This window comes from Microplitis demolitor, chromosome 4, assembly GCF_026212275.2.
Source record: "Microplitis demolitor isolate Queensland-Clemson2020A chromosome 4, iyMicDemo2.1a, whole genome shotgun sequence".
NCBI lineage: Eukaryota > Metazoa > Arthropoda > Insecta > Hymenoptera > Braconidae > Microplitis > Microplitis demolitor.
Window position 1 is genome coordinate 14,754,282 of NC_068548.1, and position 19,104 is coordinate 14,773,385.

The following is a 19,104-nucleotide window of genomic DNA, read 5'->3' on the forward strand; positions in this document are numbered from 1 at the left end:
TACGATGTTTTAAGAAGTCTTTAAAAAAATCAGCTCGATAAAAAATTTTCAAGAGGTCGCTCACGAATTTTTAAAATATCAAAAATGATTGAAGTTCAGATTTTTTACTTCCAAATTTTTTCTTTCAGTGGCAGCAATAGTTTATATTTGTAAAATCATGTCTGTGTTGAAAATTTCAGCCCGAAATTTAAATGTTTAAACGGCGCTCAAGAATTTTGAATATTAACTGATAATATGTGACTAATACTTTGAATTAGTTTTTATATTTTTTTATAACTCAATTATGGTCATTTCACTAAAATATAACTTTTGCATAATCAAAAATATACACGACAGTCTTAAACAATAAAATTTGGTAAGTTTTGAATAAGCGAAAAAACCTAAAAATTGAATTAAAAAATAAAAAAGTATGTAAATAACTTATTATTTCAATTTCTCTGTTATATTTCCATTCATTGTGATGCACATTGATGGTGAAAAAATCGAGAATCTTTATTATCAATATTCAAGGGTCGCTCGAGATGTTCAAAAGACAGCACTCGAAAACATTCAAAATTCTTGAGCGAGGTTTAAATATTTAAATTTTGGCCTTAAATTTCCAGCGTAGTCATGATTTTACAAATATAAACTATTGCTGCCACGATAAAGAAAAAAATTTGAAATCAAAATTTAAATTTCGATCATTTTTGATATTTTAAAAATTCGTGAGCAACCTCTTGAAAATTTTTTATCGTCGATTTTTGGAGGGGCTCCTTAAAACATTGTAAACCAATAAATTTTTATAAAAGACTCGAAAAAAAATAGTCGGTATTTTTGGGTCACCCTCATCTTTATAGTATTATAATTGAATTGATTTAAATCAAGACGTAGCAGTTTCTCGTATTGGTCAACATATCGCTTTGAGATAAAATGGTAAGACGCAGCCTCACCCGATTACCCTAAAAAGAGTCTTTTCAGTGTTTTTTTATAATTACTGGTTGCAATTTTCGGAATTCGCTTTCACTTAAGATCACGCTAACTGTCGTTAGATGAATTTAAAACAAATATAGTAATTTTACTCTACATTATATATTTTTTTTGTGATTTGTGATCACAGGGAGCAGCAGTCCCATTATCTTATAAATAAATAAATATTATTTTTGTCAATAAACGTGATGATCAAAGACTTGAATCGTACATAATATGAATAAGTATATATCAATTAAAATGTATAATATTAATAATAGCAGTGAATTTATTAACTTTTACAAAATACTTATTTTTACAAAATTAAAATTACCCATTAACAAAATTAAGAACTAGGATTTGAGGTTGAACTTTGTACTGATGCACTTGCTGCAGGTGGTAACGATTGTGTTGGTCTGCTATTGGATCTCCCATGAAGATGCTTATTTTTAATACGATCTAATTCATTAACTCTACTTCTCGCATGTTCCAGTCTGTGCCAAGCCATTTGCAAAACTTTCTGACTCGCGTAACCTGATCCTTCATGTGGCTGCCCTGGAAGACAGATCAAATAAAATTGATTTTGTTCTTATGTAATCCATAAATTTTTAATAATTTGAATCATACCTGTGGACACTTGAGTAAGATAATTAATTTGTTCACTTAGTTTTGACTCAACAGTACCCAGTAATTTTAAAAATTGATGTGTTTGACCTTCAGCTTGTTTCAGACTTGATTTTTCTTTACTAAGTTCCACAAAGGCCTGACCTAAATATTGATTATTAATTATCAATTACAACGGAAAATTATTAGTGCAATTCAAATACCTATTTTACGCACATGGCTTTATTTGACAAATTCTAAACTAGTCAATAAAATTATTATTTTTCTCATAAAGTTAAACCTTACATTAATTATCATAGTATAACCAAATGACACTCTTAAAGACCAGAAACTGGGTCCCTTACTTTACAAATGATTTTCATCTGGATACATATGTATATTAGACTGGCCTAAAAAAATCGACATTTTTTTTTTATCGATACTGTGAAAATATTATTCCTGACAAAAAAAAAATTATTGTGCAAGTTTGAGTCCTTAATATTGATATTAAGAGGTGTATCGATATGACTATTCGTTTTTTGACAGAAATTTCATTTTTTATCCAAAACTCGTAAATCATCTATCTCAAAAATTTGAGCAATGTATATTCTTAAAGGAAATTGAATTCCCTACGGAAAAACTTTTAGTAAATTGACGTAAAACGAGCCGTTTACTTGTAATCGTGTCTTCGACATTGATTTGTTTTTTAAATTCTTTGTTTCTATTTTGGATTTTTGTAACTTCTAGAAATATTGAAATTTTTTCTAGTCAAGATACATATTTTTGAAGGAAATTTGATGCTCTACAAAAAAGGTCTCTTAGCATTTTTTACTAAATTCACTCCTTCGAAAGTTATTCAGGTTATTTAAGTCGTTTTGACTCAACTTCAACCTTGAATAACTTTTGAAGGAGTGAATTTAGTAAAAAATGTTAAGAGACCTTTTTTGTAGAGCATCAAATTTCCTTCAAAAATATGTATCTTGACTAGAAAAAATTTCAATACTTCTAGAAGTTACAAAAATCCAAAATAGAAACAAAGAATTTAAAAAACAAATCAATATTTAAGGCACGATTACAAGGAAACGGCTCGTTTTATGTCAATTTACTATGAGAAATGTTTTGTAGGTAATTCATTTTCTTTTAGAATATACTCTGCTCGAATTTTTCAGATAGATGATTTACGAGTTTTGGGTAAAAAATGAAATTTCTGTCAAAAAAACAAATAGTCGTAACGATACACCTCTTGATATCAATATTAAGGGCTCAAACTCGCACAATAATTTTTTTTTGTCAGGAATAATATTTTCACAGTATCGAACGAAAAAAAAAAGTAGTCGATTTTTTTGGCTGTCTAATATATATATTATATTTTTGTACGAATGTTTGTATATATTTTGTATCCTGGTTTATAAAAATAAAAAATGAAATAAAAGGTTCTTACCAGCACTTTGTAAACAGTTGATTATATCTTTTTCAATTAATTCTAAAATTTGAATGCGTTCCATTGGCGGTGTCATAGTTGTACAATTTTTTTACAAATCCGACAAATTTACTTAATCAAGATATATAAATAAATTATTATTAATTAATTAATAACTTAGTGTAGCTGATTGAATTGAAATTAGAGAAATAGTTCAATTTAAAGTTACTCCAAAAAACACATTACAAATTCACTATATTCTATCATAACAATTCTCTTTTCATAACCTTATTGATAGCATATCTGCTATTGTACATAAATAGGGTTCCGTTTTGCCAAACTCCTCCGCTTGAGAGCAGCATAATAGCGAATTTGGTCGAGCGCACATTTTAAATGTCTAATTTAAAAAGAAAAAATTTGTTTTAGAATGGTTTAAGAAAAAAAAACCTAAGAAATTTTCAAATTTACAATCAATTATATGATGTTTTCGATAAATAATATAAATGTCAACTCTTATCAAAATTTGTTGGCTTAAGATGTTTTAAGAAGTCTCTCCAAAAATCGACGATAAAAAATTTTCAAGAGGTTGCTCACGAATTTTGAAAATATTAAAAATGACTGAAATTCGGAATTTACTTCTAAATTTTTTCTTTCAGTGGCAGCAATAGTTCATATTTGTGAAGTCGTGACTACGCGGAAAATATAAGCCTAAAATTTAAATATTTAAACCTCGCTCAAAAATTTTGAATGTTTCCGAGTGCTGCCTTTTGAACGTCTCGAGCGACCCTTGAATATTGATAATAAAGCTTCTCGATTTTTTCACCATCAATTTGCATCAGAACGAATGGAAATATAATAGAGAAATAGAAATAATAAGTTATTTACATACTTTTTTATTTTTTAATTCAATTTTTAGGTTTTTTCGCTTGCTGCCACGAGAAAGAAAAAAATTTGAAATAAAAATTCAAATTTCAATCATTTTTGATATTTTAAAAATTCGTGAGCGATCTCTTGAAAATTTTTTATCGTCGATTTTTGAAGAGGCTTCTTAAAACATCGTAAGCCAACAAATTTTCAGAAGAGACTCGAAAAAAAAATAGTCGGTTTTTTTGCGCCACCCTAATATATACAAATACAAGAAATGATCGAGTACTAGTTCCCTGATCGGGTATTAGATCTTGTACTTCAAATCACAACAAATTCACGATTAAAAAATGGTCATTAATATAAAATTTGATAAATGTCGATTTATAATAATTAATATGTACGTATACATAGAACAATAAATAAATGTTTATAATTTAATTTCATTTTGAGTAGTAGACGATTTTTTCTTCAAAAGAATATCCTCATCCATTGGCTCAATTATTGTTCCCATTCGTGTCTTGATTGGTGGTTTAATAAGCTGCCGATGAGTAATTTCCGGAACAAAATTACGGCCAATAGGCGCTCGTATACTGGCTTCAAAATCAGTTACAGTCATAAATGGATGTGGCAAATCATTGACTTGGTGTTGTTTAATTGACGCATGGCTGTCATCAAGTAATATAAGATTTTCTTTCGCCTTATCTTTCCTAGGAGTTTTATCATTGAAATCGGTAATAAACCGGCGCTTTTTACGCTGTGATGTTTTATAATTTTTATCAGCCCATGATCCCCAGCCAGGAAGATTCGTTTCTAAATGAGTTACTTGAGATTTTTTTTGCTAAAAATAATAATTGCATTATAATACTTTAATATTGACTTCTTATCTCATGTAAATATTTAAATAGTATATTACTCACCAAGAGAGGAAAGTAGAACATTCCAACCTGGATTGTTCTATTTTCCTTCCTTAGTGTGTATACGATTGTTCACCAGACCTGCACCTGAAAGTTCAAATTTCTGCCTCTGTAGAAATAATGGCACGTGTTAATTTCTATTATTTGTTTTCTCATAAAAGAAAATTGCGACCCTCCTCTAAACAGGGCAGGAATTTAAACTTTCAGCGCAGGTATGGTGAAAAAAAAAGTATCAAATTTTATTTACCTCTGCTTCTTTCTCGTTCTTAAACTCGTTCACGACATCATCATCCACAAATGCTTCACTTATGATGTTTTGTCGAATTTCTTCTTGTTCCTCCTCATCACTATCATCCAAAACATCACCTTCATTTCCTGAAGCATCAGGTAATCGAGTCTTCAAATTCAAATGCTTAGATTTGGCATTTATGAAATTATTTGGATCTATTTCTGTCAAAGGTTTTTTCGATGCTGGATTTAATTCACGTTGTTCTGATTGGACTTCAGTTGATTTAACTTCTTCATTAGATTGATCATCATAGCCTGAGCTTTTTTCGTTCAATGCTTCATCTATAACTGGACGATTCGCTTTTGTTTTAAACGACAAGTCAGAGTTTTTATCGTCTAAATTCGTTTTCATTTTTTTAGTCTTGCTTACACTTTTACTTTTCAATTTCCGCTTCAGCATCTTCAACTTTTTCGAAACTTTTTGTTTGCTTTTACTTTCCATAGTTTCGAATATTTCACTAATCTTTGGTAATTTTGAACTAGTGGAGTGAGTTGATTCATTGAGATCATCGCATACTTCAACCAACCACTTTGATGTTCCAGAATTATCTGTTGGCTTATCCGTTTTTTCCAAATCTTTGTCTTTAACTTTTTCTACTTTGCTGACTTTGGCACACTTTAACTCTTTTATCTTTCGTTTTTTACCTGACCCATTTGTATCTTCCGGACTTTTATCATTTAGGTATTCTATAGTTACTTGCTCTACAGGGTTCGAAAAACTAGAAGTTTTCAGTTTTGATAACTGAATTGATTTTTTTACGAGATTACGTGAAATTTCATCTTCTTCACCACAAATTTTTCTTTGTTTTTCTTCGACTAAATTTTCTTCCGTCTGTGGTATTTTTATCTCGTTGTTTACCCAAGGATTATATTCTAATGATCCTGATGCAGTTCTTATAAAATGTGTCTCCAAATTTTCGTCTTCATCTTCTTCACTGTCATCCTTTCTGATTTTTTGCGTTAACTCACGACTAATCGATAGTTGTTGAGCTAGTACTTGACGACTCTATTGATCAATAATAGATTTAAGTTATTAGGTCTTTGATATAAATTACGAATGACTATATAAAGTAGTACTTAAATACAAATTAAGATACCGGCGGGTAATAATGCCTAGCTGAGGGAGATTTTGAATAGGATCGAAAATATTGCATTTAATTATCCAAATGTATCATTAATCTTTATTTCAATACATTACCCATAAAATCTAATCAAGTAATGGCAATTTTTATCATAAGCGAACAAAAAAAAAGGTCATTCGGCAGCCGAAATGGAAGTAGATTTTTCATTATTTATTTAATTATTTAAATCCGTAAGGTAGACGTTGGCGTTTAAAGGTTCATCTAAAGCTTATAAGATCAATTATATTTATGCTTGTCAATTTTTAACAAAATACTTTATGCATACTTTAATGTTGAGATTTTAAAAGTGTTACACGACAGTAATCAGAATTGGAACAGTTACATGAATTTATTAAAAAGTGCAAGAACGCATGCAACAGCTAAATTTTAATAAATAAATAGCTAATTTTCGTTGAATATAAAAAAATAGCACTGAAATATGAAGCTCATTAGATAAGCTACATAAAAATATTAACAAGATTCAACTATTATGTATTACTTGAAAGTTATTAAATGAGAAAGTAAAAAAAATGTTTTTTTCTATTTTTCTGAAAATTTTGAAATTCATCGAAGTATTAGAAAAAATTATCAAAAGAGTAAGCAACATAGCTTGAATTAAAGCAAATCGAATGAACATAAAGATTCAATCACCAAAAATAGATTATCTCTTTAGGATCAAAAGTTATTTAAAGATAAATCGAGAAAAGTTAAATTTTTTGAAAAATTAAAAAATCTATAAACGACCATAATTTCTCAACTTTCTGTGCAGATTAGCTCATCTTTAAACTGAACCGAACTCTTTAACTAAAGAATAAGTATACGGTTTCAATCAAGATCAGCATAGAATCGGTGTCGCTATAGTGGGAGAAAGGCGCGTTAACTTTTGAATCAATGGTATTTTTGGAACCTACTCGACTAGCTGAGACAAAAAATAGTAAAATTTTTGGAAAGTTGGGTGATGAGTACGAATACAATCGTCAGATTTCCATAGAATCTACTAATGAATAAGAATTAGTGTGAAATAGATACGATTTAATTAATTGAACCGTAGAAAATTTCCAATTTAATGGACTTAAAAAAAAAAAATAAAATTACCTCTTTATCATATTTCGCTCGAACCTGTTTATTTCGAGCCCATTGACCGGTATTTTTATGTTTCAATGACATTCGTTCTTCCGCTCTAGCTTTATCTAATTGTTCCAGTTTCTGTAGAGCGATTTCAGGATTGTCCTTTTGAAGTTTATCAAATTCTTCAAACTGTTGTTTAATTTTAGCTCTTTTTTCAATTTTATGAAACTTTTTACTCTTGATCTTATTCCTTCTATGCGCTTTTTCTGCTTTATAAGACTGAAATATTTAACAATTTTTATTTTGTTTGAAATAATAATTTATGCTTAAAAAAAAACAATTAACAACTCACTTGTTGAGCGCGGAATTTAGCGTTCTCTTTCGCTCTTTGTATCATTTCTTCTTTTGTCATAGCAAATTTATCAAGTTTATCTTCATCATCTTCAGTTTCTTTCTCTGGTTCCAATGCAGCATATTCTTTCTCTAAATCTGACTGTACTCGATTGTATCCAACTTTTCCACTCTTCTGAAGTTTACTTGAAGGCAATTTATTTATTGGAAATACCAAGTGATCTGCCACTCTGTTCTTGGTGACAACTGCGTTCCATTTTTTCAAATATTCGCTGTTATTTTCGAAACAAACTTCACGTTTTAACTGAAAGTAGAATTGTTAAGCTTAAATATTAAATTTAACAACTTTAAATTATTGATATTTTGCACACTTCAAGCGCGAACGTGCTGTGTGCCTTACGATCGAAATTATTTTTTCAACACATTACTTACGTTAAGTCATCTCTACACTTTTTTGATTACACTAAACTAGGTTAAATTGTATACGAGATAAATTGTATACAAGATAATTTATTAAGGGTGTCTAGTTGGTCATTTTTCAAAAATCGCTTTCATTTTTTAAAAACTTTTTTAATGTATATGTATCCAAGTATATTGTGCCAAATTTTTATGGGGATCCGAGCAGTGTAAATGTATTTTTCTGAATCCAAAGGTCGACAACCACGATTTTACGCGTATGATATATGTGAACCATAGCTTGGACACATCAAGAGAGCAGAACGGAAAAAAAGAAGGCCAAGTTAGAAGCAAACGAAAGTTTTGAACAAGAAAAAAGCACTTCGTACTGTGCAGGCATCGCAGATTAAATTTTGGTAAGATTTTTTTTTTATTTAAAAAAACTTCAAACACGTTTATCTCAAAACTATGTTTTCGCTGACGCCAATCACGATTTCTCCGGAACCAGTAGGCCGATCCTTCTGAAATTTTAACTACATATTCTACACATGAGTAGTTATAGAATAGACTAAAATCATACTTGAATTTTGATTTTAATTAATTTTTTTCTACAAATAACAGCGAAAGAAGAACACTTTTTTTCAATTTTTTTTATTTTTGTTAGTTAAAATTAGTAAAAATAGTCCAAAATTAATATCGCTAGTTTATTTCGTAATTACTGTCATACCGAATCTAAAACACTTTGATATTTCTGTTTCAGATAAGCCGGTGCTGAGATATCGTGATTGAGCCGACCTGCCTCTAAATTATGGCACTCCGTTAGAGTACACCTTCTGTATGAACATACTTATAAAGATAAATGAAAAATATTTTTTTTTATAATTTAAGACTTCATTTATCATCCCTAGCAGTGTTTGTATATTTACTGTTCATGGTAAACTCGTAAGAAATTCCCAAAAATTAACTATTTTTTTAGCTCATAAACTAGATTAAACCCTTAATGTAATTCAAAATCATTCAAATAATTTTAAATCAGCCGAGGAACCAAAAATTCCAATATTATTTCTTAATTTAATTTAATTCAAAATAACTCGACAATTTTAATCACTGTAATAATTTCAGATCATAAAATAATATTTCGTTATTTTTTAATTCAATGATTTAAAATGACTCGTTCTAAAATTTATACTCGAAAGCAAAATAATTCAGACAATTTTGGAATGATTCATTATAATTAAGAGTTACAAAATCGCAAATCATTCCAAACAGGGTTGCAAATAGCGCATTAAATTTATAATTGCATTAGTGCTTCAATTAAATTTTTTTTTATACTTCATAATCCAAAAACAACAAATTAAAAATAATTTTTTAATTTTTAATCCTACATTTTTGAATTAAAAATTAAATTTCAAATTTTTAATTCGTAAAGTAGCGTTAAAATGTGATGGCTTAGTTTTTAAATCTACGTTTGAAAATAAAACATTAGATAAACAATTTCAATTCGGAAAACCAGATTCAAAAATTTCTTTCTAATCTCAAATTCCATATGTAACAATTGAAAATTAAATAAAAAATTTTAATTAGCCATAGCTAGAGGGGATTCAAACATTACATTCCATTTTTTAATTTTCTATTTTCGTATTAAAAATTAAATAAAAAATTTTAAACTCCGAACATCGGATTAGTGTTGTTTTAATTATAAATTCTCTGTTTACACTGAAAATTATTCAAAAAATTTAATTCTCAAATGTCTCAACTATGAATGATCTTTTTATTCCAAATTATATTATATCTGACTATCAAGAGTAAGTTTAAAAATATTTAAACTTGGTCAAGTAAAACAGTATTCTTTCCTGTTATGTGCCGTCAAATTTTTTGTCATGATTACTTATCTGATTGCGTACCGTATCTAAATCAAGAAGTAATTTCCAATTTTTGATTCCACGTATTTGAATTAACAAGTAATTTTTTAATTTTTAATCCCACGTTTCTGAACTAGAATTAATTTTTGAAAATTTAAACCCACGTGTCAATTTAAAAACTAATTTTTTAATTTTTTATTTTACTTGTCTGATTAAAAATTAGTTTTTTGATTTTTAATCCCACGTGTGTACATTTAAATTAATTTTTCAATTTCGAATCTCTCGTGCCGGATTAAATATCAATTTTTAAATGTTGAATTAAAATTAATTTTTCAATTTTTCAATTCAAGTTGTTGAATTAAAAGTTAATTTCGTAATTTTAATCGATACAATTTCAATTACGGATTAAAAATTTAATTTTTAATTGCAAATATTCTCATTAAAGAATTCGCAACCATGAATTAGTAATGTAAAAAAATGATTTAAATAATAATATAATCAAAGTAATAATAAAAAAATTAATAATTATCATAAGCGATTGAGGTGTGCACTTTTAGACTTTCCAACATTTATTTTCCTTACTTTTTCTTCAGCTGGTTTTTCTAATGGTTTAGATAAAACCTTTGCTCGTTTCTTTGTAGCTTTATATTGCTCACCAAGTTTCAAACATTGTTTTTTTCCTCGAAGTGTTCTAACTAAATTATCTATACGAATAGGATCTTCATCAGCAATTCCATCACGCGGTAAATGGAATTCAGAGATTTCAGAGGTTAGTTCACTTCTCTCTGGTATTTTTATTCTGAAAATAAGAACATATATTATTACAATCTATTCCCATTAATAAATAAATGACAACATTCACAAATAATTTATGAAAGCGATTTAAAATAATTGATCTACCAAAAATATTTTATAAAAAAATAAACTAAATTAATTACTTTAAAAAGTTGTGATCAAGTTCTGCAACGGATTTTAACAACTCGGAATGTTGTTTAGAAATATCTTCATCACACTCGTCATTTATTTCTTCGTTACTCATTGTATATTTTTTCTTCTCACGTAAGTAATATTTAAACAACAATTACAACAATATGACACTCAATCATTTAAAATATAAATTTATTATCACCAGCAACACGAGGACACAGGTGAGAGCACCGGCAGCATGGCCTGGTATGATATGCGCATGCTCAAAGAAAGATGATAAGGCTGCACGTGGAATTACCTATAGTGTATATGTTAGATTCCTACATGTCCGAATCAATCAGAATCTGCTACTTTAGCTTGAAATTGACAGTAATTTGATGTTAAAATTACCTGAAATTTGCTGCCAAAATTACAATACTATAGTAAAATTTACTAACCGATATGAAAAAATACATTTTGTATTGTAATTATTACTAAACGTTTTGTTAAATTTACTAGTTCGTATTAATTACATAGGATATTAAAAAATACTATGCGTAATGTATTTTTTGCTAAGACGATTATATTTTTTACTATTTGTATAGTAAATTTTAATACAAGTACTATTAATAAATACAAATTTAAGAAAGTAAATTTTCTAATACAATATAGGATTTGTTACTATACAAAATATTAAAAATTACTACACGTAATGTATTTTTTGCTAACACGATTATATTTTTTTACTATCTGTATAGTAAATTCTACTATGCATAGATAAAATTAAAAGTTGGTGGGGATAGCATATACAAATATGTATTGCAGGTTCTGAAACTTTTGTCCTAAAGAGACATCGGACCGTCAGACATAGATTTGGAGTAAACGCTGAGCAAGATATATTGCAGATGACATTATTGCATATATTATTGGCAATAACCCTGAAAAACTAAAAGACGATCTTAACGACCTCCTTAACAAAATAAACAGACTATATCAGCAGTGGAATTTGAGAATTAACCCGGAAAAATGTGAATCTATAATCTTTAGGAGTGAGACTCAGTGACAAATACTGGTGGTTGACAGAAGAGACACCACACAGAAAAATCCTAAGAAGAAGAAAAACCAAAGGTTGGACTGCTTGTCTGTAAATTTTATATTTACATTCAAGTGTGTATATATGTATATACTACCCAAATAAAAAATAGACAAAAAGTTAGATGAAGTTTTAAAAATTTTACATCATGGCTACTAAAAAGAGAAAAGAAAAAAAAAATAAAGAAATAAATAATCTAACCAACAACAAATAAGGAGTACAAGGACCAGCACGATAACCAATGGATGTGAGCTGCCCAAGGCAATGGGACAACCATCTTCTTAAATCAAAATAATAATAAAGGCTTTTTTTTAAGTTATTTGCGGCCTAATCAATATAAATAAAATAAAATAAAATATTATGTACGAGCTATGTATATTTATAATTTGCAAATAAACTTCTTTAAAAAAAAAAAAAAAACCGTCAGACATAGGAAAAGACTCGCGCGCGGTAGATCAGGGTTCGAATCTTGGTTGAAACAAGTGATTTTTTAAAAAACAAAAATCGACACCAACACCAATACAGATGACATAAATGACAATAGTAATCAAAATGATAGCAATAATAATAAAAAGTTAAAAGCTAATAAAAATTTAATTTAATTTTTTCCCTTCTAATATAGTAAAATTTACTAAACGGGATAGTAAAATTTACTAAATATAACTAAAAATTAATAAGCAATATAGGAGATTTTCCATAGCCAGTATATGAGAAATTACTAAACGACTTGTAAAATATGCTTATCTGTTTATGAATTTTTCAAATAAATCATAAGCATTTCAAGATTACTATCTAAATTTAGTAATTATTCTCATATATTTTTTTGTAAAATTTACTATATTTTTTTCTCCGTGATGATTCATTTCAAATTTTTTTGTTACATAATTTTAAAATTTATTAAGTAATAGGTTTTTATAAGTTACTGAACTAAATCTTTATTAAACAGCACTCTTAATTTTTCATTAAATATTTAATTTCACTACTTTTTGTATTCACTACATATGTGTCAACACATACATACGCAGGCTTATGTACTATGTAATTATAAAAAATACAAAGTTCGTAAAAAGAAAAAGTTGCATCTTATAGGTATAGTTAATAAAATCGAATGCATTCAGATTTTTTTTCATTAAGACAATAGTTTTTTTTCCGGCTACGACCATACATGATGTTTTGAAGTTTTTTCAAAAGAATAAAATTATCTTTTATAATTTGTGCTTGTCTTTCTTTTTGCAATTGTAATTTTTTAGCATCATTCAAAATATGCGGTATAGTTTTAGGAGTTCTCATATCAATAGCTGATGTTGCTGATTTCACCTTTAAAAAAGCAATGGATGAAAAATTATTTGATTTATATGATATGAACATAGACACAGTAAGAAAAATTGTGTTAAAATCAAAATAATTTGTGTGTTAGAAACGATTCACACTATATTTGTGTTAATTTTTAACGCCTACTATTTGTGTTTGAATTTTAACATTACAGTCATGTGAAGCAAGTTTACGCTGTGGGTAAGTCCGCGCGAACCCATTTATTTTGAACTGAAATGCCCACTGCGCACACTTGCCCCACATGACTCATAATTAGTGTTAAACTTTGAGTAATAACAGTAGGAAATTCAACAGTTTTTTAATTGTCAGTGGCGACACAAAAAAATGTTAACATTTACACTTTTTTACCACGTTTTTGTTAACTCGACAATGCAAAAAAATGAAAAAAATTTTTTTAAAATGAGAAGAAGAAACACAAGAAGAGGAAGATAAACATGAAAAAAACAAAAATAAATGAAAAAAAAATCGAATGAAAAATTCATATTCGTTTATTTGTCTGTTCAGTACGAATTTTCTATAATTAATTTAAAACTAATTTCTGGATGAGTTATATTCTTGAATATAGCTCACAACTGGATGACAGATAAACAAACACCGTGTAATGAAAATACAATGAAGGAGATGGAAAGAATGTAATGACTAGGACTTCCAGCACCATGAATAGAGTCATATATTCAAAATTTTTAACTACCAAGAATCTGGCTTTGATTTGTTTTAATATTTTGAACTATAAATCTTATAAAAAATGAGTTTGATATATTGGTAGGTAGAAATAGCGATTTTCTATTTCAGATTTGATTAAGTGAAAAGAAACTGTCATAAACCTGAAATTTGTCGCATGTCTCCATCATTATCTTATTCAGGCCTTTAAAATCGATTTCAAAATTTCACTCACACAATTCTAAAAAGCAGAAAATAATTATCGAAATAAAAAAAATTTTTAATATACCACGTTTTTAAAACAAACTAAAAAGTATAAAATAATATTTCTCAATCTCATGAAAATTTAAAACCATATACAAATTCCGAACTTCTTACTGATAGTCCTGAAAATTTATAATTGTGAATTTTTAATAGTTATGAAAATACTTGTAAGATTTAAAATGAAAAACGTGAGGCGCATGCAATATATAACTATAATACTATCGAGTATTTCATAATCTGGCTTTATGATTCTTTTATAATCCTTCTTGATTTGTCGTTGGTTTGTAAAAATATATTTTTTCTTAAGACAAATGAACAATGAAGAAGTCCAATGTTAACTTGTCGTCACTCACACTACGGCATCATCCTCATATTCTAATGCTTCCCTTCTACACATCCTATTAAAAAAGAACTCGTTATCGTAGTCCGAGCATTCTGCGATATCAAGTTTCTGCCAGTAAATATACTGATTTAATATACTGATTTTTTGGTGAGAAATGGTGAGATTTTTTTTCCATGTGTAACTTCGTTTCTGTTGAGTTTAGAAAAAAAATGGACATAGACAATTTTGTAGAAAATTAAATTTTCTATAAGATAATCGAGAGAAAAATTAATTAAAAAATTTCTTCTTGTAGTTATTTTGAAAATAAAAATTTTATAATGTTATTTAAATGGGAAAGGAGGTCCCCCTTTGCGCCAGCTTAATTTTTGAGATATTGAACTCAAACTTTAGGAGAATTTTTTTTCATATTGAAGAAACTTTTAAGATACCTTTAATCGAAAAAAAAAACTTATTTTGACACAGTCTAATGGATATTCATTATATATAATTTATATAATATTATGGATTTGACACAAAAGAATTAACACAAAAAATTTAACACGGACCGTTTTTAACACAGATACACAATATTTTTTACTGTATTTATATGTATGTATATATATGTACACATGTTCGCTTACTCGTTTTCGATGTCGTTCATAAGCTTTTTTCTGCAACGAAGTTGAATCTGTAGTCACACTAGTAATTCGAGCAGTTGACATTTTTAAATACTACTTAGAAATAGACGATTAAATCCAAAATATTACAGTAGTTCAATCAGGATGTAATTTATTCATTGGCGTCAACTGACTTATTCCATACCAATGTAAACTAAAGTTATCCGTTGTTACTGAGGTATCCATGGCTACTATATAAATGTAGGACAATATATTGATATAAAACAAACATGTTCTGTTCGATTATTATCATTATTGTTATATTTCCTTATAGATTGCCTACCCTATAAGTCACCTGCGACTTTATATATTGTGAACTATAAATCTTTAATAAATTGCTAATATAACATAGACTTTGTATCGAAATTATTGATAAATTAAGCCTGACTACCTCTTATAGAATTAATATACAATTTTTAATATATTTTTGAAGATATGCTGATGCACGTACACTAATAAATTCATTACTTTTACTATTTATTGCTAGATGTATAAATGTATACACAAAATTTACTTGCGCACTAGATAAATAAAATAAGATTAAAAGTATTAAGAGTTTATAACAGGGGGACTGTTACCTTGGTCGTCCTTAATATACCTTTTTAAGGGCGCCACTGGAAGGATTAAACGGTCTTCCAGAACCGGTTCTTAATACTCATGGTCGTTGTAAAATTTAATTGTAAGAGTAGGAAGAGGAAGGATAATTTTATAAATAATTTAGATTTATTTATTACAACGATATTCACTTTTATTTATTTCACAAATTTTGTAAATGAAACCTTATAATTTTCCTAGACCTTATAAACCCTTGAACTTTATATCTTATAACCTTAGACCTTATAACAATTACCAATTACCTTATTACAATTACCAATTACCTTTGGCGACTAAAATTACTTAAACTACATAGCCACTACCTTGGCATCGCACACACACACTCACTCGATTAAAATTATTGCCAACTACCTTTGGACTTACAAATTAAAATATCGGTTACCTCCCGAATTAATTATTGATTACAATATTAATTTTATTAAAATTGATCTACTTGATCAGCACAGAGCACACACATACACTCACTCGAGTCCCCGCGACTTCTATTCACGCACTCTGAATTTTAAAATGGCTGTTTTCGCCACGCACTTTAATAAATTAATTAATTAAAATTAGGAAAATTTATTATTATTAATTAATTAATTTTAATTTGACTACTTAGTAACAACTAAACATTAATTATTAAATTTAACCACGATCCGAAATCACGAGACTTATTATTTCGAGTTTTGGTCAGTAAAATTTTTTAAAATGTACCCGATACTCGCTTCACTCAAGTTCTGCCATTTTTACTCACGGCCACTCGACTTCTTACTTTACGGTCTTTACTTTTCTTTATTTTTATTTTATTCTCAGCAATTTTATTAATGATGATTTATTAATTATTAATTTTGTTTAATTTAATTATTTTAATTAATACTTAATTTATTACAACGCGAACTAGAACATGGAAATTTCTGGTTTGTGTCATCCACAATCGGCCTAGAAATTTCTATGACGCATATAATTCCGGCAATGGCCTGGAATTATAAGACGACGCCCTGGACCCGTCAATTGGGCCTGGATCCGGTTAGACAACCGTCTGGCTTAATTTTTACTTTAATAAATTTTATGACTAATTAATTATTACGGGCCTAGACGCGGATTGCCCCGACGAACGACTAAGTATTTATTAAATTAAATTAATATTCTGGCTTCGGCCTAGAATAATTAATTTAATTAATACCTGATTCTTTTCTGATGCGGCTCCTCTTTGTTTTCACCGTCTCCTCAGGTTCCTTGTTTGTCGTCACGTTTGTCGCGTCCGGTTCCTTGTCTAGTCGTCGTATCCTCCTGTTCTCGTACCCTCTCGTGGTTTTCCTTTTTGCTGGCTCCTTCACCTGCTTTTCCAAATAATTAATATAATGTTATCAAGGATACCGGCAATTGGCCTGGAATCAATAATAATTATATATATAATCGCTTGGTTCCACAATTAGAAGCCAAGTCTACAAATTATTAATTACCTGTATTGCTTAAGCGTCGCGATCTTCCGGTTGTGTCTCGGCCTGGGTTCACCCTGCACTTATAATTGTGCACCCACTCGACCGAATTCGGCAACTTCCGGAAAACTTAGACACTCCTACTTATTACTAAGTGGGACTGACAGACAAGCCCCTACGATTTCCGCTCGGGGCGACAGTCGCCCTCTACCCCGGATAACCCTGGGGCAGTAATAGATTATATCGACCTTGCGCATGATAGAAAATCATAGCAACTGAGCGCGGAAAATCCAAAATTCCCTGTTACAAGTTACTAAAAACATTAAATAGTTTATTGAAATTGTATAGTATATATTGAGTCTGGAGTGTAAAAAACAGAGGATCAAAAAAAGTAAGAAGATAAATAGATAAATATAGATATCCATTTACTTAAGCGCGTAAGCTACAAAAGATTATTTTGATCTCAATCGCTTAGATCATGACAACGTTTTGAATGGGAGAGCTATTTAGAAGAGCAACAAAGAAGGATGTACAAAGAGTGTGAAAGTAGAGATGAGAAAGCAAAAAATCTAGCTACCTAATATATATGATACCTACATATTTTTCTCAAGGGGATTTCATGCTGATTCGTTGATACTTTTATATATGTAACATCCACAAAAGTCCTTCACTATAAAGAGAAACACTCTATAAGATTCTATCGTATACTTTTCATGAGGGTGATGTACATTATGTATATTTATATAGGTATATACTATAATTTGAAGACGTACTTTGATTGTATGTGTATGTTAAGGATAATCTCAAAGTCTAATGGACTGATCTTGATTAATTTTTTCAAATTGTTGCATATGATCTACTGAGTGTCTTGTTACGATGTTAAATAGTGAAGAATATAACCTAAAACGTAATTTTAACAAAGACTATAGTAAATTTTCAAATAAGACATTTTAAAATTAACACCAATGAAAGTCTAGTCCACGATTACGATGTTAACATCGTAAATTTTAGTGAAATTTTCTTTCCGTGTACACCGCTAGGACATTACACGGAGAAAACGAGTCTCGAAAATATAGTAATAATTACAATATTTTAGTAAAATTTACTAACAGAAATGAATAAATACATTTCATTTTGTAATTATTCCAAAACGTTTAGTAAAATTTACAGTTCAGTAATTATTACAATATGCAGATTTTAAAAATTCCTATACGTAATAGATTTTTTACTATCATGATTGAATTTTTTTTAAACAGAGTTGTAAATTTTATTACATTAATTTTTAATAAATACAATTCAACGGAAAGTATATTTTACAAAGCAATATAGTAAATATTACATTTCTGAGATTTGATAAATTATTGAACGGAATATAAATTTTGCTATTCATGAAATAAAATTTACTACGTGTATTATGAATTTTATTATGCGCATAAGAAATACTACTAAGTACATAGTATACAAAAATTACTAAACGTTTAGTAATTTTGTACTATGTTGAAACCATATCGTTGTAACCCGGCGAGCGCTCCACTCAGTTCTGCCCAAACGGCTTTTGAATAGTGTGTACTGTTAACCTGTCTTCAGGAAACATAACCTATAAAATTGTATAGTGATTATTTGAGTGAAGGTGAAATATATATGCATGTGCTTGTGATTAAAAAAAGTGAAAATGGAACTGCCGGTTATAGACGCTCCTTTGGAATCTAACAGCATCTTAATATTTATTATATTATTATATATAATCATAATTAATGTCTTTTCCTACAAATACACAACATATTGTACTATGACAATAACTTTTTAAATTAAATGTTTTGTTATAACAATAATAGCAAATTGAATCATTTATTTATCCTTTATAGACTCACTGAATTTTTTATGATGAATAATTTTTAAATTAGATAAATAGTTATAAATCTAGTTAACACTAAATTGTCAACTAGTGTACAGTCAACTATGCTCGAATCAATGATTTC

At 28.6% G+C, this 19,104-nt stretch overlaps 2 protein-coding genes across 2 annotated transcripts; both read right to left on the reverse strand.

Moving 5' to 3' along the window:
* Positions 1–1,200: 1,200 nt before the first annotated feature.
* On the reverse strand, positions 1,201–4,100 carry LOC103568624 (mediator of RNA polymerase II transcription subunit 11). Its single transcript, XM_008545563.3, has 3 exons — positions 2,990–4,100; positions 1,573–1,713; positions 1,201–1,500 (listed from the first exon to the last, which is right to left on the reverse strand). Exons 1-3 carry the CDS (start codon positions 3,063–3,065, stop codon positions 1,292–1,294), a joined length of 426 nt encoding a protein of 141 aa, XP_008543785.1. The 5' UTR covers positions 3,066–4,100; the 3' UTR covers positions 1,201–1,291.
* A 95-nt stretch (positions 4,101–4,195) lies between these two features.
* On the reverse strand, positions 4,196–10,995 carry LOC103568625 (U3 small nucleolar RNA-associated protein 14 homolog A). Its single transcript, XM_008545564.3, has 6 exons — positions 10,774–10,995; positions 10,418–10,634; positions 7,579–7,881; positions 7,254–7,505; positions 4,997–6,043; positions 4,196–4,673 (listed from the first exon to the last, which is right to left on the reverse strand). Exons 1-6 carry the CDS (start codon positions 10,872–10,874, stop codon positions 4,263–4,265), a joined length of 2,331 nt encoding a protein of 776 aa, XP_008543786.1. The 5' UTR covers positions 10,875–10,995; the 3' UTR covers positions 4,196–4,262.
* Positions 10,996–19,104: the final 8,109 nt, after the last annotated feature.